The 16,242-nt window shown below is 41.2% G+C and overlaps 2 protein-coding genes across 2 annotated transcripts in view; both read left to right on the top strand.

The window, feature by feature from the left end:
• Window positions 1-4,406: 4,406 nt before the first annotated feature.
• The window catches only part of LOC115101806 (calponin-3-like), a 32,006-nt gene continuing 20,170 nt past the window's right edge, over window positions 4,407-16,242 (top strand). The window contains exon 1 of the mRNA XM_029621276.2: window positions 4,407-4,674. Coding sequence (XP_029477136.1) covers window positions 4,618-4,674 — 57 coding nt within the window. The 5' untranslated portion in view covers window positions 4,407-4,617. The remainder of the gene's footprint in view (window positions 4,675-16,242) is intronic.
• Window positions 8,199-9,290, top strand: LOC135562750 (polysialoglycoprotein-like). The gene is made up of 2 exons (XM_065005090.1): window positions 8,199-8,266; window positions 8,322-9,290. The coding sequence occupies exons 1-2, from the start codon at window positions 8,199-8,201 to the stop codon at window positions 9,088-9,090; spliced, it is 837 nt and encodes a 278-aa protein (XP_064861162.1). The 3' UTR covers window positions 9,091-9,290.

The following is a 16,242-nucleotide window of genomic DNA, read 5'->3' as shown; positions in this document are numbered from 1 at the left end:
CCTTAACTGCTCTGGATAAGTGCATCTGCTGAATAACTAAAATATACTCTATGATGCTCAATGTGTCAAAATTGCTTTTGAATACATCTAGTCCTGAATCTGGGAGGATCTCTTGTTTGATTTCTACTAAATCATAAATGACAGTAGGCCCAATGACCACAGCTGGGGAGAATTCCGAGTTGGGATGGGGGCCTCGCTGCATAGGAGAGGGAAACATGGAATTCCCAGATATGTGATGACCATACAAGGACATTTGAAATAAATCATGAGATAAGTACTTAAAGTACCTGTACTTTAATCCTAAGAAGCCCAGACATGGTCAGTACTATCTTTGCCAATGGGAGCTATTCTCATCATGGGAAAGATGGGAAATTGTGTTTTATTATATTGGGTAGTATTTGACGGACTATGGCTAGTTGCCAGTACTCTGCTCTCCTCATTTTGGATTTGAGTTTGAGCACTATATGCACACACACACATGCAAAACATGTATCTTTCTCCCCATTTTTAACACTCAACCATAAAGATCCATGCCATGTATTTGCCGGCAGGACCTGATGTAGAGAGAGACAGAAATGACTGATGGACTTCACAGTAAATGTCTTGGCATTGCAATATGGGTTTCTGCCCTGCTGAAATAAGCCCACTGACAGTTTTCATGAGAAATGTCTTCGACAAATGTTTGCAGTGGCGATTTTAGCATGTAAATCTTGGTGGGGCAACATTTGTTTTTACATGCATGCCAGTAAAGCCACTACACAACACAACACTAAACAATACATGAATTGCACTATAATGGTGACAAACGGTACCCACAAACTGTTAGGGCCTACATAAAGCTGTCCCAACAGCAGAGTCCCAACAGCAGTCCCAAAACATTACCACTGCTAGACCTGGCTATCAGCGGAGCCTTGTCTGGCAGCGAAACCGTTAATTCAGCCTCATTTACTGCCTTAAAAAAAAACAAATCTGTTATGGCTCACTTGCTTAAACAAATGTGGTTTCGACTGACAATTGAGATGTACAAACTATGGCATAAAGGATGACGAGCGGATAAAAGGCAATCCGTAATTTCGATTAAGACATTAATGAGCGAGCTAGAACGGATGTAGTCAATATAACTATTTGTTCAGCACTTTTGAAATGTACAGCGGCAGGATTCAGAACATGGGCCGTTCTTACAATATTCTCCCTGTACACCAAGTCAGAACCGTAGGATACATAAAGGGGGCATATAAGCAGACAATGAAAGCTCTTACAATATTTGATGATGACATTTCTCTAAAACAGGCTATAGGCTACATGTGCACCACCAAATCAGAACAGTAGGTGAAATTAAGAGTGGAAAAGGGACCAAATTATTAGGGTGAGGCATATAGGCTATTAACAGCTTACTACACAACACACACTTAGTATTACTTTCTTAGCTACAGTATACATATCTTCCTAGCATATTAAATCATTTATGCAGCAGCATACAAGACATTTTTGGACTCACCTTGTTATGCTGTGTTCAATTGAACAGGAAGGTGGCGCGACGGTCCTTCGTGGGCAAATTTTGTCATCAAAGTCTGGCATTGTCTGATTTATGGTGCTTTCAAGATCGAATCATGATGACGTCAGTGATCTTCAGGTCAGAGCTCTAGAAAGAGGCCCGAGTTCCCTGGCATACAATTTCGAGTTGGATGACGGTTCAAAAAATATTTTCCCAGTCGGAGCTCATTTTTTTCAGAGTTCCCAGTTGTCTTGAACCCACTGAAGTCAGATTTCCCAGTTTCAAGTTTCCAGTTGTTTTGAGCGCAGCAGAAGTCAAGCTGGATTGACAGCATGGCCAATGTTGAAAATGTATCCTTTTAAGTTTGGAAAAGAGACGCCTTAAACCCAAACTAGGGACCACACACCCACTCCACTGAAAAGGAGGCTTGTAATTGCTTGGCAATGCTTGCAGTTAGCCACTGATTCCTTCCAAACCACTCATTGTTGAATTTGCCATTTCCAACTTGTGTAATGTTTATGTCCAATGGCTGATGAGCACCGAAAAGTTTTAACTATAATTTCTCTTCATTATTTCTCTTCATATGACAAGGATTAAAAAATAATTGTCGACTTGATTCATGATGATGACTGCTAGCTTGCTAGCTAAGATTTTGAAAGTATGATGTTGATCAGTACAATCAAAGTTACTGTACATATAACGTGATTTGACGTAATTTTATCTGTGGCCAATGACCCTGAGTTTAACTTTTAATGTAACTCTGTGGCAGCACCCGAGTGGCTTGAATTTCTTATTATTTTTTCTACCCTTAGATTTTGCAGTGACGCAGTGTCCCCATGAATGACAGAATGCTGAGCCAATCACGGCGCAACTAGAGAACAATACCAACCCCTACTGCCCATATTTTCCACTGGCTGCCCCACCACAACAGAAAGCACTGAGCTAGGCTGAAACACCTGCATTTTGAAGCTGCCTTACTCAAGAAAGCAGAAAAAGAGACCAGGTTTGTATGCAACTTCATTAACTGAAAGATTATTTGTATTTTTTTACATTGTTTGCAGACTGATATGTGACATGTATTAATGTCAAAATAACATGCAAAACAGGCAACCCCCAAAATGGTTGTATTTAAAAAAATATATATATAATAATAAAAAGGTGGGGCAGCCCTAAATGACAGGTCACCACTGGATGTTTGTCATTTGGGAAAACACTTTCATTTTTCATTAAACTGAAAGTCTTAACTGTCTCACTTCCTTCCTAAGGAAAAACACAACGGTTAACAGTCATTGCTTCAGCATTTAGTAGTACACTACCTGCAGTAAGTGTGCCGTTGGCAGTAGTTGTTGGTGAACAAAAAATGATGCCCAGTAATAATTATGCAACAGGTTAAACAGGAACAAGAGCTGAGTAAGATCAGTGGAGTCTTTACAGTTGTACTGCTTGTGCAAACACGCAGGATAAATGACTGGAAAAAGGCAATTGAATTTCCATTCACAGTTTGTTTTTCTCTTTTGTGGAAACTGTAACCTACCTTGGCGAATATCAATTCTCTCCCTTACTTTTTTTCTCTTCATCACCTAAGTTACAACCAAAACAATGGAATCATATGCATGATTATGTTTCATGTTTCAGCATGTTTCATATACAGAATGAAAATGTTTGACATACAGTACACTCTTAGAAAAAAAAGGTTCTGGATAGAACCAAAAAGGGTTCTATGCTTGCTTCATACAGTATATGTCAGAGCTTAAGGTTCTATATAGTACTTAAATTGGCTCTATATATAACTCTATATGGAACCCAAGGGTTCTATATGGAATCGATTTTGGTTCAGTGTAGAAAGGGTTTTATATATAACCTTTAGGGGTGCCATGTATGAAGCAAGCAATGTAACCTTTTTCGGTGTGTACCCAACACTCAATACAACATTAATAATAACAAACACTTGAATCTTTCAATGAGGCAAATGTACAGTATTAGTATGTGACTGTCATCCTCCCCAAAATTGTGTTGTATATTTCCTCAACCTTTCAAATGACTTTTCCTCAGAAATTTAACCCATAACTATTTTGTGAGTATAAACAGACTAGTAGACTAGGCCTAGACTACCCTAGGTTATTCAGAGGAAAGGCCAAAAATGGGACCTAGCTAGCTCTCATAGTGGGAATAGCATGAGGAGTTCTTCAGGGGCTAGCTCTGTTTGTGTTTATTTCAGGATGAGCAGTTCTAGCAGAACGTTTCTATTGTGGACAGTCTTCCTGTTTATGGAGGTTTGGTGTCCCTTGACAGCACTGCTCAATGGACAGGAAACACATGGAAAGAGGGAGGGAGGAATGGAGGAAAGGATTTGTTTGCATTCTGACAGCAAATGTAGAGATAGTATACACGGAGACTTAGGTATTCTTTACTATATTTAGAGCTGATCTCATTGTAAATGGAAACTTACTTATTCTCATGTCCCAATGCATTGTGGAAGGATGCAATATTACTGTCACCCCCATGCTTTGCTTTAGTATTCTAATCCATGTTTTGGGGGAAAATAGGCAGATGTTTCATGACTTGTAGCCTACTATAATCAAATTATATATCTTCATAAATACGTTTGATTGTTTGTAATTCTCGTTTAATTATATTTTTGATGACATTGTGATATATATGCAACATTATCGAAAGGTATAAGTATAATATAGCCTAATCAGGGGAAACTTGACTAAATAAATTCTGAATCTGTTATTGTGAATAACATTTTGTTTGTCCGAAGGCTTTCTTTCTTACACCATTATATTCAGCGCTATCCATAGATCTATTCTCAATTTAACAGTAAGCGAGCGCAGAGAAATTCAAGGCTTCTGATTGGCTTACCGCAGGTATCTCTCGCGCTGCACACTTTTTTTTTGGTCTAGAGGAGCTACTGCAACTTAAACTTTCTGTACGAACGCAGATCCTTTCTCTCTATCCATCTGCTCGCTGAAGAAGCAAATTATCTCGGTTTAGAAGATTGACGGTTTCACACTGTTGTACGGAACTTGTTACTTTGTAACAGAGGAACCTTGGAAGAAGCAGCAACTTTTGTTGCAAATTATTGACAATTGAGTTTTACATTTGCAAAACAAAGGATCATGACTCAATTCAACAAGGGACCAGTGTACGGCTTGACTGCAGAATTGAGAAGCAAGGTAAGCGTGACTATTAGGACTACAATTTTACATATCAAATTGATGCATTTAGATTTTTTTGTTTTTATTTAGGAAAATAATTATTTGCATTCATCAAGTGGCCCACGTGAAACTGCTTCGCATCAGTCGGTGCATTCATTTCCCTCGATACGACCTGGAAATGGTTTTCCTTTTATGGAAAGTGTGTGATGGCAAATGGCCACGTACTTCAGAAGCATATGAATGATGATCAGTCAATGTGCCCTTTGTCTTGTAAATGTTGTCCTGAAAAGGATAGTCTACCAGGTTACATAGTGCAGAATACCCCGCACAACAAATTGCAAATAGGTTGTGATTTAATGTCTTCAACATAATGAATCTGCACTGAGAATATGTCTGTTTTGGAACACTACCTTGGAAACTAGTGATCAACACACATCACCAACTAGGCTGTAATAAAAATATGTCCATTCTCGGGCCCCTTTTCCCAGACCTTTCACAAATGCAACCTTTAATTCGGCTACATAGTGATGCGGGATTTACAAATGTACAATACTCCTTTATGATCTTATTTGATGCTTCGGGTTCATGTCAAAGAAATGATGAAAGCTTCATGAATGAATGGCAAGGCCAACAACTCATTGTTGCTCCACCATAGTGGGTGGAGCCTGTATGGGCGGTGTAGGGGCCCCTATACTGCTGAGTGAAGTCTGCAGTACTAGACAACATCCTCGACAATGCATTCTCCTCCTCTGACCCCTCGTTGGTTTATTGTACTTTATATACCATCTAAAGCTGTAGCATTGCCTTCCTTGTCAGACCTTATCTCATATGGAATCAGTTTGCTACTATTGTTTTAAAGGGTCCCGTTAGATGTACCATGCAGCTCAGCTTTGAATAGATGAATGATGGGCTGGGCCCCCTGCCAAGTCCTCCATGTTTTCTTGGCTTCTGCTTAGGGCTGGGTGATATGACCTAAAAAATTATATACAACTTTTTTCCCTCAAACTTATGGACTATTCACAATATATATCTCTGAATAAGAGCAGATGCTCTTATCCAGAGCCGCTTACAGTAGTGAATGCATACATTTTCATACTAGTCCCCCGTGGGAAACTAACCCACAACCCTGGCATTGCAAGCACCATGCTCTACCAACTGAGCTGCACGGGATACACTGCATTTGAAACAGCCATTTCATAATCAAATGAATTCAGGGCTTGTCAAGTTATACCTAGGAAAAACATGTTTTATTTATTTAACTAGGCAAGTCAGTTAAGAACAAATTCTTATGATGGCCTAGGAACAGTGGGTTAACTGCCTTGTTCAGGGGCTAAACGACAGATTTTTACTTTGTCAGCTCAGGGATTCAATCCACCAACCTTTCGGTTACTGGCCCAACGCTCTAACCACTAGGATAAAATAGTCAAAATAGTTGAACCTGCTTTTTTTGTGATAATCACTTATCTTGTTTTCAAGTCCGTCTATGAAAATGCCCTTTTTTGTTACAAATTGAACAGGAACCATGCATAATGTACATTCACTAATAATGACTAACTTATTGTAGCAGGCATTAAGCTTGGGGTGGCAGGGTAGCCTAGTGGTTAGAGTGTTGGACTAGTAACCGGAAGGTTGCAAGTTCAAATCCCCGAGCTGATTAGGTACAAATCTGTCGTTCTGCCCCTGTTCCTAGGCCGTCATTGAAAATAAGAATTTGTTCTTAACTGACTTGCCTAGTTAAATAAAGGTAAAACATTTTTTTTTAAAGCTATAGAAAATTAACTCAGGTCTCATAAACAATCTCTCAAGCATAAGCCCACATGCTAGTGAGTAACCAGCTAATCTTTATATTTCAAATTTTAGCCAACTTGGATCTATTTGCTAGCTAACAAGGCAAAACAGTTGAATTGTTATGAACACACCCTTCTGTCTGCCTCCAACTGTTTGAACAGCATGTTAGCCTGTCCACTTTGTTCAGATGTTGAAATCAAGTGCCCTACCTTATTTCTCAGAATGAGAACAAGTTGCTGATTCTTTATATAATAGCGTTTTATGCTTATTGTACATTTATAAAACACAGACTAGACAGCTAGTATAAAAGTCTTTGGCAAAAATGCTGCTAGCGGTAGGCCATACTAGCTACTGGAATGCCGTGCGCGACAAACTGAGCATTCATTTTCCAGAATCAAGGTTCATAGATACTCTCGATTGAGTAGTGTCTGCTCTGCGCGCAATTCCAGTAGTTGAGACATAAAAAGGGTATCGTTAAATAGGTTAACTTCTCCACTATTACGGCAAAATAATGTCTCAATGTGTTTTGGTGTCCATATGAACGGTTCTGTTGGACCAAATGCAAATAGTGAGATGAAACCGCTTGTCAGAGAGGAAGAAGTGATCTCCCATCTTTCTTTGTGTGAGTGGCAGGAGGAGTGGCTTGATATGTGTAAACTGTAAACACACAGGAAGAGGAGAAGTGAGAGGTTTCACTCTCGCTAAAATCTGTCTCAAATAATCCCAATGCGTTTCTATGGGCTTATTTTGGATCTAAGCTTGTCGTCTGCCTTCCTGCCTTTGGGACAACGACTCCCGTTGTTAGAGCGGAGATATGAGCATCTCGTCATTATATGCAGATCTCTGGTGTAAATGGGAAGGTGAACACAGCACAAGGAGAGAAGGAGACGAGACAAAAAAGACAACATGAGAACAAACAGACGTAAACTCCCATATAAAAAATTAACTAGATTCTTGCGATGCAGGCATTTGGAACAAAAACATACATTCGAATTAATCGAAGGAATTTGATATATCGCCCAACCCTACTTCTGTTCAATTGAGCACATTGTTCCTGGGGAGAACCCCAGATGGCCCAGAGGTCTATCAACCACATGTTCAGTCTGTCCCACACATGAACTAAAGAGGTGGATCACCTCCCTTTGTCTGGGTACAAATCTACTAGAAATCATCAGTACACCAGGAGTTTTTCCTGACCACCTAGCTTGACCCACTTATAGCTACTGAATATCTAGGGCCCAGAGTTTTCCCAGGTCAAGCCACATAGTCTGGAAAAATTTTCCCCAGTCGTTTTTATCTTTTTATACCGATATCCACAGCTCCTCTCCGGTGGATTCCCCCGGTACTGCTGCTCATTCCGTGCACCAGCTCTGGAGGTGTCACTGAACTGTTTCATTATGCACACCTGGTTCCCATTCCCCCTGATTAGTAATTGTATATATATGTGCCCTCTGTTCACCATTATTTTGTCTGTTATTGCTCCCATGTCTGTTGGTCTTGTGAGTACCTGTGCTTTGTTGTTTTGGCTTTCGTGCTGCGTGCATTGTGTACTCGTTATTACAGGTCTCGTCCCATGTATTGTTATTACTGGTCTCGTCCCGTGTATTTATTAGAGGTTTAACCTCTGTCTTTTGTTTGGGTGGCATGTTTTCATGGCACGTTGTATTTTTGGGTAGAGTATTAAAACCCCCTATTACGTATTCCTGCGCCTGTCTCCAATCATTTATACAACGTGACAGAATAACCAACCCTAAATGGAGACAGCGGGAAATGGCCTGTCCGATGCACCCGCAACTTCTGCAGCTGCAACTGGCCCCTCCGAATCCGCCGCAATTTCGGGCAACTGGCCTGTCCGACGTTGCTGCAACTGGTCCATCCGACGCAACTTCGGCAGCTGCAACTGGCCCAGCCGATGCAACTTCGGCAGCTGCAACTGGCCCAGCCGATGCAACTTCGGCAGCTGCAACTGGCCCAGCCGATGCAACTTCGGCAGCTGCAACTGGCCCATCCGATGCAACTTCGGCATCTGCAGCTGGCCCATCCGACGCAACTTTGGCAGCTGCAACTGGCCCATCCGACGCAACTTCGGCAGCTGCAACTGGCCCGTCAAACGACGATGCAACTTCGGCAGCTGCAGCTGGCCCATCCGACGCTACTTCGGCAGCTGCAACTGGTCCATCCGATGCAACTTCGGCAGCTGCAACTGGCCCATCCGATGCAACTTCGGCATCTGCAACTGACCCATCCGACGCAACTTCGGCAGCTGCAACTGGCCCATCCGACGCAACTTCGGCAGCTGTAACTGGCCCATCCGACGCAACTTCGGCAGCTGCAACTGGCCCGTCAAACGACGATGCAACTTCGGCAGCTGCAACTGGCCCATCCGAAGCAACTTTGGCAGCTGCAACTGGCCTGTCCAACGACGATGCAACTTCGGCAGCTGCAACTGGCCTGTCCAACGACGATGCAACTTCGGCGGCTGCAACTGGCTCCGACCGACCCGCACCGCGTTCCTGTGGTTGTCCTCGAGGTTGGTGTCTTCCCACTGCAGGTGCAGTGCGTCAGGGGGGGTACTGTCACAGATTCCCCCGGTACTGCTACTCATTCCGTGAACCAGCTCCGGAGGTCTACGTCACCAGCCTCTAGGCGTCACTGAACTGTTTCATTACGCACACCTGGTTCCCATTCCCCCTGATTAGTAATTGTAGACATGTGCTCTCTGTTCACCATTGTTTTGTCGGTTATTGCTCCCATGTCCGTTGGTCTTGTGAGTACCTGTGCTTTGTTGTTTTGGCTTTCGTGCTGCGTGTATTGTGTACTCGTTATTACAGGTCTCATCCCGTGAATTGTTGTGCACTTGTTATTAGAGGTGTTGTCCCGTGTATTGTTGTTACGGGTCTCATCCCCTGTATTTATTAGAGGTTTAACCTCACTCTTTTGTTTGGGTTACATCCCTGTGTTTTTGTATAAGTGTTTGTTTTGGGCTTCGTCCCCGTGCCTTTTCATGGCATGTTGTATTTTTGGGTGGAGTATTAAAAACCCCTATTACATATTCCTGCCCTTGTCTCCAATCATTTATACAATGTGACACTTTTTGTCATTTCACTCCCATTTAAATTGGATCTCGAATTGTGTCATTCCATCCATGCAAAGCAGTGGTTCCATGAACTTCCTTCCCTTTCCCCGCTGTCTGCCAGTGTGAGCGGAGACATTTTCCACGTTGTCTGCCAGAAGATACGCTTTATTAGAAGTCTGACGGAGATATGCCAGCCCTTCAGTGGTCTGCTTGTGGAAAATAATTATGTTTCATAGGAAGTGCCATGAATGTCTCTGAACTGTCAAGCGGCGCACAAAAACCTCAAAGCCAACCTCCCTTGTAACTTTTTAGTATTTCTTTCTAGTGAAGATCTACGTAATGCAGTTCAGGCAAAGCCTTTGGGGCGGTTTCCCAGACCCAGATTAAGCTTACTCCTGGCATTCTCGAGGTAGAATCTCCATTGAAATTGCTTTTTAGGCCAGGAATATGCTTAAACTGAGTCTGGGAAACTGTCTGTAATAGTATAGTTAAAGCCCCAGTAGAGCCCTCCACACGGGTTCCTGGTCATGGTTCTTATGGTAATTCCTGGCAGGCTGGCACCCAGATGTGTTCCAGGAAGTAAATAGCTGATCACAATGGGAGGCTCCCATCACTTGGACGTCAAGACCACAGTGGGAGCTTTGGTGTGTGTGTCACTGGCTGTCGTCAGCATTACCTTACACAGCCTTTATTACATTGATGGTTAAAAAGCACTGCACAACATCTTCACAACTATGGCTGTGTCAAACAGCAACAACATGGGACATTGTACTGGTGTAGCAGGCTTGGGTGATTGGAGTCTATTCCATTTCAACTCAGTGGATTCAGGAAATTGATTATTGATTTGAAATGGCATTGACATCGTCCTATGTTTTTGTTAGCAGCTCAACACACATCCTCTGTCAATTGGTTTTGCATGTTAAGTGAGTTCTCCATTTTAAAAGGTAATGTTTACTGTACCTTTTTTTTATAGCTTTTATTAGTGTGATGCACTTTAACAGTTTGATTAATTTGGAAATTCTCAGGAAATGCTTGTATGTGCTGTTTATGAATACGTAACATGCATGAGTACAATAGAGCTCTACACTACAAACGATGTTGCTTTGTCCAGTAATTGAAGCAATGATGAAAGTGAATTAGCCTGCTTTGTAAATTACCCTCTCCCTGGCTTTCAGCCATATCGCAAGTTGTGGCTTCCTGCATTGTGTTATCTGATACCGTCCAAAACGTTTCAACTATGCCAATACCTGGAATTATGAATCTGATACAGGGCTGAAACTGTTGCGGTTATACCTTTTTCTTTAGTGCTACAGTAGAGCTGGACGATATGGACTAAAATCCATATCGCATTAAATTGCCTGAATTGATGCTTTCACAATAATTAGAACAATAAGTTTATAACATTAATGTGCACATTTTTTATTATCCTTTTAAATACTACTACTAGTTTGATGGTTGAGGCCAACAATTGTCCCATTAACAATCACCCATATTAGCAATCTTATTTGATTTCAAACTTCACATATCTCTAGTATAGGCTACTTATCATACTGAACGATATCAGCCAAATGCCCACCATAAGTATGGTCACTTCACAGTGAGGACTTTAATAAAGTGGTGCTGTGATGGCCTGACATCTGCGCTGGCTCAAGGACAGGACACTTAAACATTCAGTCCTCTAGCAATTATGAAAACCAGGCTGGAAGTTTTGACACATGGACATGTGCCTTGCTCAAGGGCACATCGACAGATTTTTCACCTTGTCGACTCGGGATTGAAACCAGCAACCTTTTGGTTACTGGGCCAACACTTTTAACCTCTAGGCTACCTGCTGCCCTACCTATACCCCTTCTGTAACCTACACCCCTAGTGAGAGATGCAGTACATAGTGGGCTATACCGCTACAAACGTGTCCACATCATGAAAACCCGGACGAGGAAACAAATAGAAAGAAGTGAAGGCCATAGAAAAGAGAAGGGTATTCAAGAATGTGCTTTCTTTTATGTGAACATTCAACATTCAACACCTACTGGTGAATCTCTCTACGAAGACGCAACTTGCGTCATTTTCAATAAGGATGAATGCAAGCCATCTTCCCTACACCTTTTCGCACTTCAAATGACTTTGGCCAAGCTCCTCTCATCACACCGTCCTTGTATCGTATCTGCAGCATTATGTGTCTGCAGCTACTTTTCTCTCCTGCTCACAACAGATAAGGCTGCGGTGAACATCATGTGCACGGTGCGTCTCATACATAGGACTTAAAATATATCCCCTGAAAACAGTATGTAAGAGTAGCCCATGTCCATCCACACAGAGCACAGAAGACATGTTTTGTGGTGTTGGCTTGGCAGATAGTTGTTTGAGAGAGGTCTGAAGAGATTATGCTCAAGTGGTTCAGTCGGGAAATATTTGCATGTAACTGCCAGGAAAGACCCGACACTTGTTCTGTTTCACATAATTGAATGTAAATGCAAAAATAATTAAATATTCATATATTTAATCAAACTGGGGGCTGTGTGTGCGCGTGTGTGCCTTCCCTTTTTAATTAGCTCTACCATCACAACACGCATGGCTGTTGGGAGGGAATGTCATGTTTTTGTTGAAACTCCTCTAAAGTGCTGACGTGGCCATCCTCCCTCTGTTGAGGAAGTCCCAGAGTGGCCCTTTAAACCCCACGCTGACACCTCAAGGGGAACAGGAAGGAGTCTTCCTTGAGTGCTGTTAATAAACACTGGCTATAATTGCCCTTCAAGAAAAACACAGGATCGAGCAGCAGCACTTTTTGTTTGTGACATATTGGGAGTCTTTTTTTCTCCTTTCTGGTTATTTTTAGGTCAGGAGGATGTGTCCTAAGGATAACAGTGACATTTTGAGTCATGGCTCACTTTTGAGGATGGATAGATTCGAATTGGAAAAGGAAAAACTTTATTGTTCACACAATGTGGAAAATGGCCGCCTTCCAGCTTTACTTGAGACTCTGTTAACACGTTCTTACTGTATGACAACTAACGAGTGCTGAACAATTAGTGCTTTTAAAGTCGGTTCGATTCTGAAAAAAAATATCACAATTTTTGATTTTGGTTTAGATTATTTGGGTTGAGTGCTGTAACAACACAGAATAAAACAATTAATAAGTCCCATAATGGTAGTGACTTCTCATTACTGCTTATCACTTATTAACCATTTATTCACGTTGCTTTAATACAATATTTCAGTAACGGTGTATATTACATTTGTTTTATTTGATGACTTTATTATTTCATGCCAAGTCATCATCTCATCTCTATAGAGCTGCTGTCTGACAAAATCACTTTTGTAGTTCTTCAAAGTAAGTAATGCATACTTGTATGACTGCTAAATAAATACCAACTAGCAATCACTTGGAATATGTATTTCCAGGTAGAGATAACTTGCGAAGCAAAAGCTGCTCTCTATATTGCCTTACGATCGCGCATTCTTCTCTCTTCTGTAGCAGGCGTAAAATAAATACAGACTGGACAGGTAGATGCACAATGGATTGTGTTCATTGAAGTTAATTACCGTGTTTTATGCACTAAACTATATATGCAGAAAATTGGCCTGTTGGAAACTACAACTCCCTACTACATGGCACAGTTCAGGCTGGATCTAATTTATTTCTAGAGAAACTATACATTTTTCTGTGAGCATTGAGCTCACAGAAAAAAAACACAAAATGGAATTCAAATAATTGAACCGAGATGGTCAAGTAGGTGTTTAAAAATGGGTGAATCGCTCAGCACTACAACAAACAGCAATATGACAATGGGCCTAGGGCGACATAAACAGACATGGTGAATTGTTTCTACCTCACCTCACGCTCATCATCATTGCATCATTCCACTCCATTGAACATTTTCCAGAGCCACGGAAGGTTAATCATTTATTAACGCCTCACCAGCTGTCTCTATTGTCAAGGCTCCATTCAATGCTATTTCCTCTCCAATAAATGGATAACCAATATTTGGACAGATTGTGGGTTTTGTGGTAACAAACAATAAGAGGTTTTTGGAGGACAAAGCCTGTGATTTTTGCAACATGCAGTACAGTAAAGTCATATCCATAAGGAGCGGCCCGTTTACAATACGGCAATCTCGTTCTTTTTTCAGTCTAGATGTTGTCTCCATTCCCCAGACCCATCAGGAAATGCTTCCAGTTGCGTGGGCAGGAGTGGTAGTATAAGACAAGGGGGTTTCTTTCTCTGCATGCCTGAGAAAAGAGAAAGATGAACCCATTTCTGCTTTACTCCCCCTCTTTCCTCTCTGAATGCCGAGCTAGCTCTGCTCTATCAAGTCCCAAGAACACTGGAGCTATTGTTGGGCTGTAGAGAAGAGATTGCTAGATCCGAACAGGAACTGTTCACACTCCCTTCTGTCAGCCATCCACGGGACGTTTTAAAGGCCCAGTGCAGTCAAAAATGTGATTTCCCTGTGCTTTGTATTTATTTCCACACCGAGATTGGAATAATACTGTGAACTTGTGAAAATTATGATAATGGCCTTTTTAGTGAAAGAGCTGGTTGAAAAGACTGCCTGGAATTTCAGGTTGTTTTGGTGGGATATTATGGAACGTCGTTTGGGTCTTTGCGTGTAAAAAAAATATACACATCAAATAGTGTTATTTGACGTGTCAAATAAGCTTGTTGACCAATCAGGACCTGAATATGACTGCACGTCACATAATAATTTAACGCGTTCATGACTTTTTTTACGTAGTTGTTACACATTGATTACACTATCACTCGTATTCCATGTCACAACGATTCATCTATACGTATGCTATGATGCTGATAAAGTTGTCTCGCGCACCTACAGTGCTGGTCATAAACAAAGCTAGCTAGCTGATGGATGCAAAACAATGTTCTTCCCCAAAAACAAAGCAAAACAGTTAGCTAGCTAACTATATAGCTAGGTGTCATCATCAAAAATAACCCTAAATAATGAAACTGTTCTTATTTGATTAATGGAGGTCAGACCATCTATGTGAAGGTAGCCCAAATAAGGATTAGCCACAATAGTAGACTTTGTGGTTAGCCTTCAAATTAAAAGTATGTAATTGACAGTGATGCAAATGAATACAAAAAGTAGAATTATGCTATAATTGAATAGATCATAATAAACAAGGTTATATAAAATCAACAAAAGACTAATTGTTAATTTGACAAATCTGTTGAAATCACACAGGATGTATTAGACTTTAGAATTGCATTGGGGCATACTTGTTTCACTGTACAGCCTTTCCTATGGATTGTGGATCAATGATGTGGCGTATCAGTCTATTCAGTGACACCCAGAGAACATTAGCGTTGTGGCTCTCATTGCGGGACTCTGAAACAACTGAATTGAGCCATATTTATTGTCAATCTACTATGTGTATTGAGCGTTACTCCAGAGGAAAAACAATACTGCGTGGATGTTTTGGAGTCTGATAACTCTGAGGAGGATGTTGGGAAAAAATATCTTGGGTATTGAGTAGACTGATACTCCATTTCGTTGATTCCCGCAAGCATATACTGTTGGCATTGCTGTTATGATTTCAGTTGTCCTTGATGTCCTTTGTTTTAAATGTATTATTATTTTTATTTTTTGCATTGTTGTTTGCTGTTTTCTTCTGTCTTTTCCTTATTTCTCTTTAGTTCATTCTCTTGGTTGTTGGTGCAGTGGGGGATTCTTGGGGGTGGGGAATGGAATTAATTGTATTTTTTCTTTGTCTTCTTCCGGGGGGGGGGGGGTGACTGTGGGAGTGGTCTCGAATGGTTGAGGGACAGCTATTGGGGAACTGTGGGGGGATCTTGGAGGGTTCGGGTTTCACAAGATTTTGATCATGAAAAAGGAACCTATGACATATATTTTATATCATTATCATGCACACGCACCCTCACACATAAGGATGGCTTTGTTGCGGAAAGACTGATACATGTTTGATAGTGTCTTGTTGCTGTATTGTTTGTCCTTCATGTTCTAATAATTTAATGTTACCCCTTCTTTGTGTTTTTTTTGTAATTCGTTTTTTAAAATAAAAAATATCTTGGGTATTGAGTAGACTGATACTCCATTTCGTTGATCCCCAGTCCTTAGGTAAAGCTGTACAGTGCGATATGAATGTCAATACACACAATAGGCTGACTGGGGAGGTGATTTCAGACAGTCACAATCCCGCGATAAGAGCTACAGTCCCACGATAACGCTAAACTCTTCACAGTTGTGTTCTGTGGGTGTCACTGAGTAGACTGATACCCCATTTCATTGCTTCACATTCCAACCTTGTTCAACATTATCTAGTCTAAATATGGCATGATTCCACCAATTGTAACCTTCTGCATCACTTTCAAATAGGTACTTTTATTTTGAAGGCAAACCGCAAATTCCACTATTGTGCCTAATCCTAATTGTGGCTAGCTTCACAACACATAACCCGGTCCGGTCGAGCCTCACTAGCCAGATGAAGCTACCTGTCTGTTTATAACGTTAGCTTTGGGCAACGGGGTTACGTAGCTGGCTAGCTATTTATTTTCATGAACTGAAGTTAAATTTCAATAGGCGAACAACAAGTGGCTACCTAGCTAATACTTACTCGCAAGGATTCCTAAATCATTGCTAAGAATAATGAAAATGACTGCAAATTCAGCACACACAACATTCTATAATAGAATTGTGTTATTTGACATGTCATTGGGGCGGCAGCGTAGCCTAGTGGTTAGA

Source organism: Oncorhynchus nerka, linkage group LG20 (genome assembly GCF_034236695.1).
Source record: "Oncorhynchus nerka isolate Pitt River linkage group LG20, Oner_Uvic_2.0, whole genome shotgun sequence".
NCBI classification, from domain to species: domain Eukaryota; kingdom Metazoa; phylum Chordata; class Actinopteri; order Salmoniformes; family Salmonidae; genus Oncorhynchus; species Oncorhynchus nerka.
Note: the sequence above shows the minus strand (reverse complement) of the source record. Positions and strands in the feature narration are given on the sequence as shown.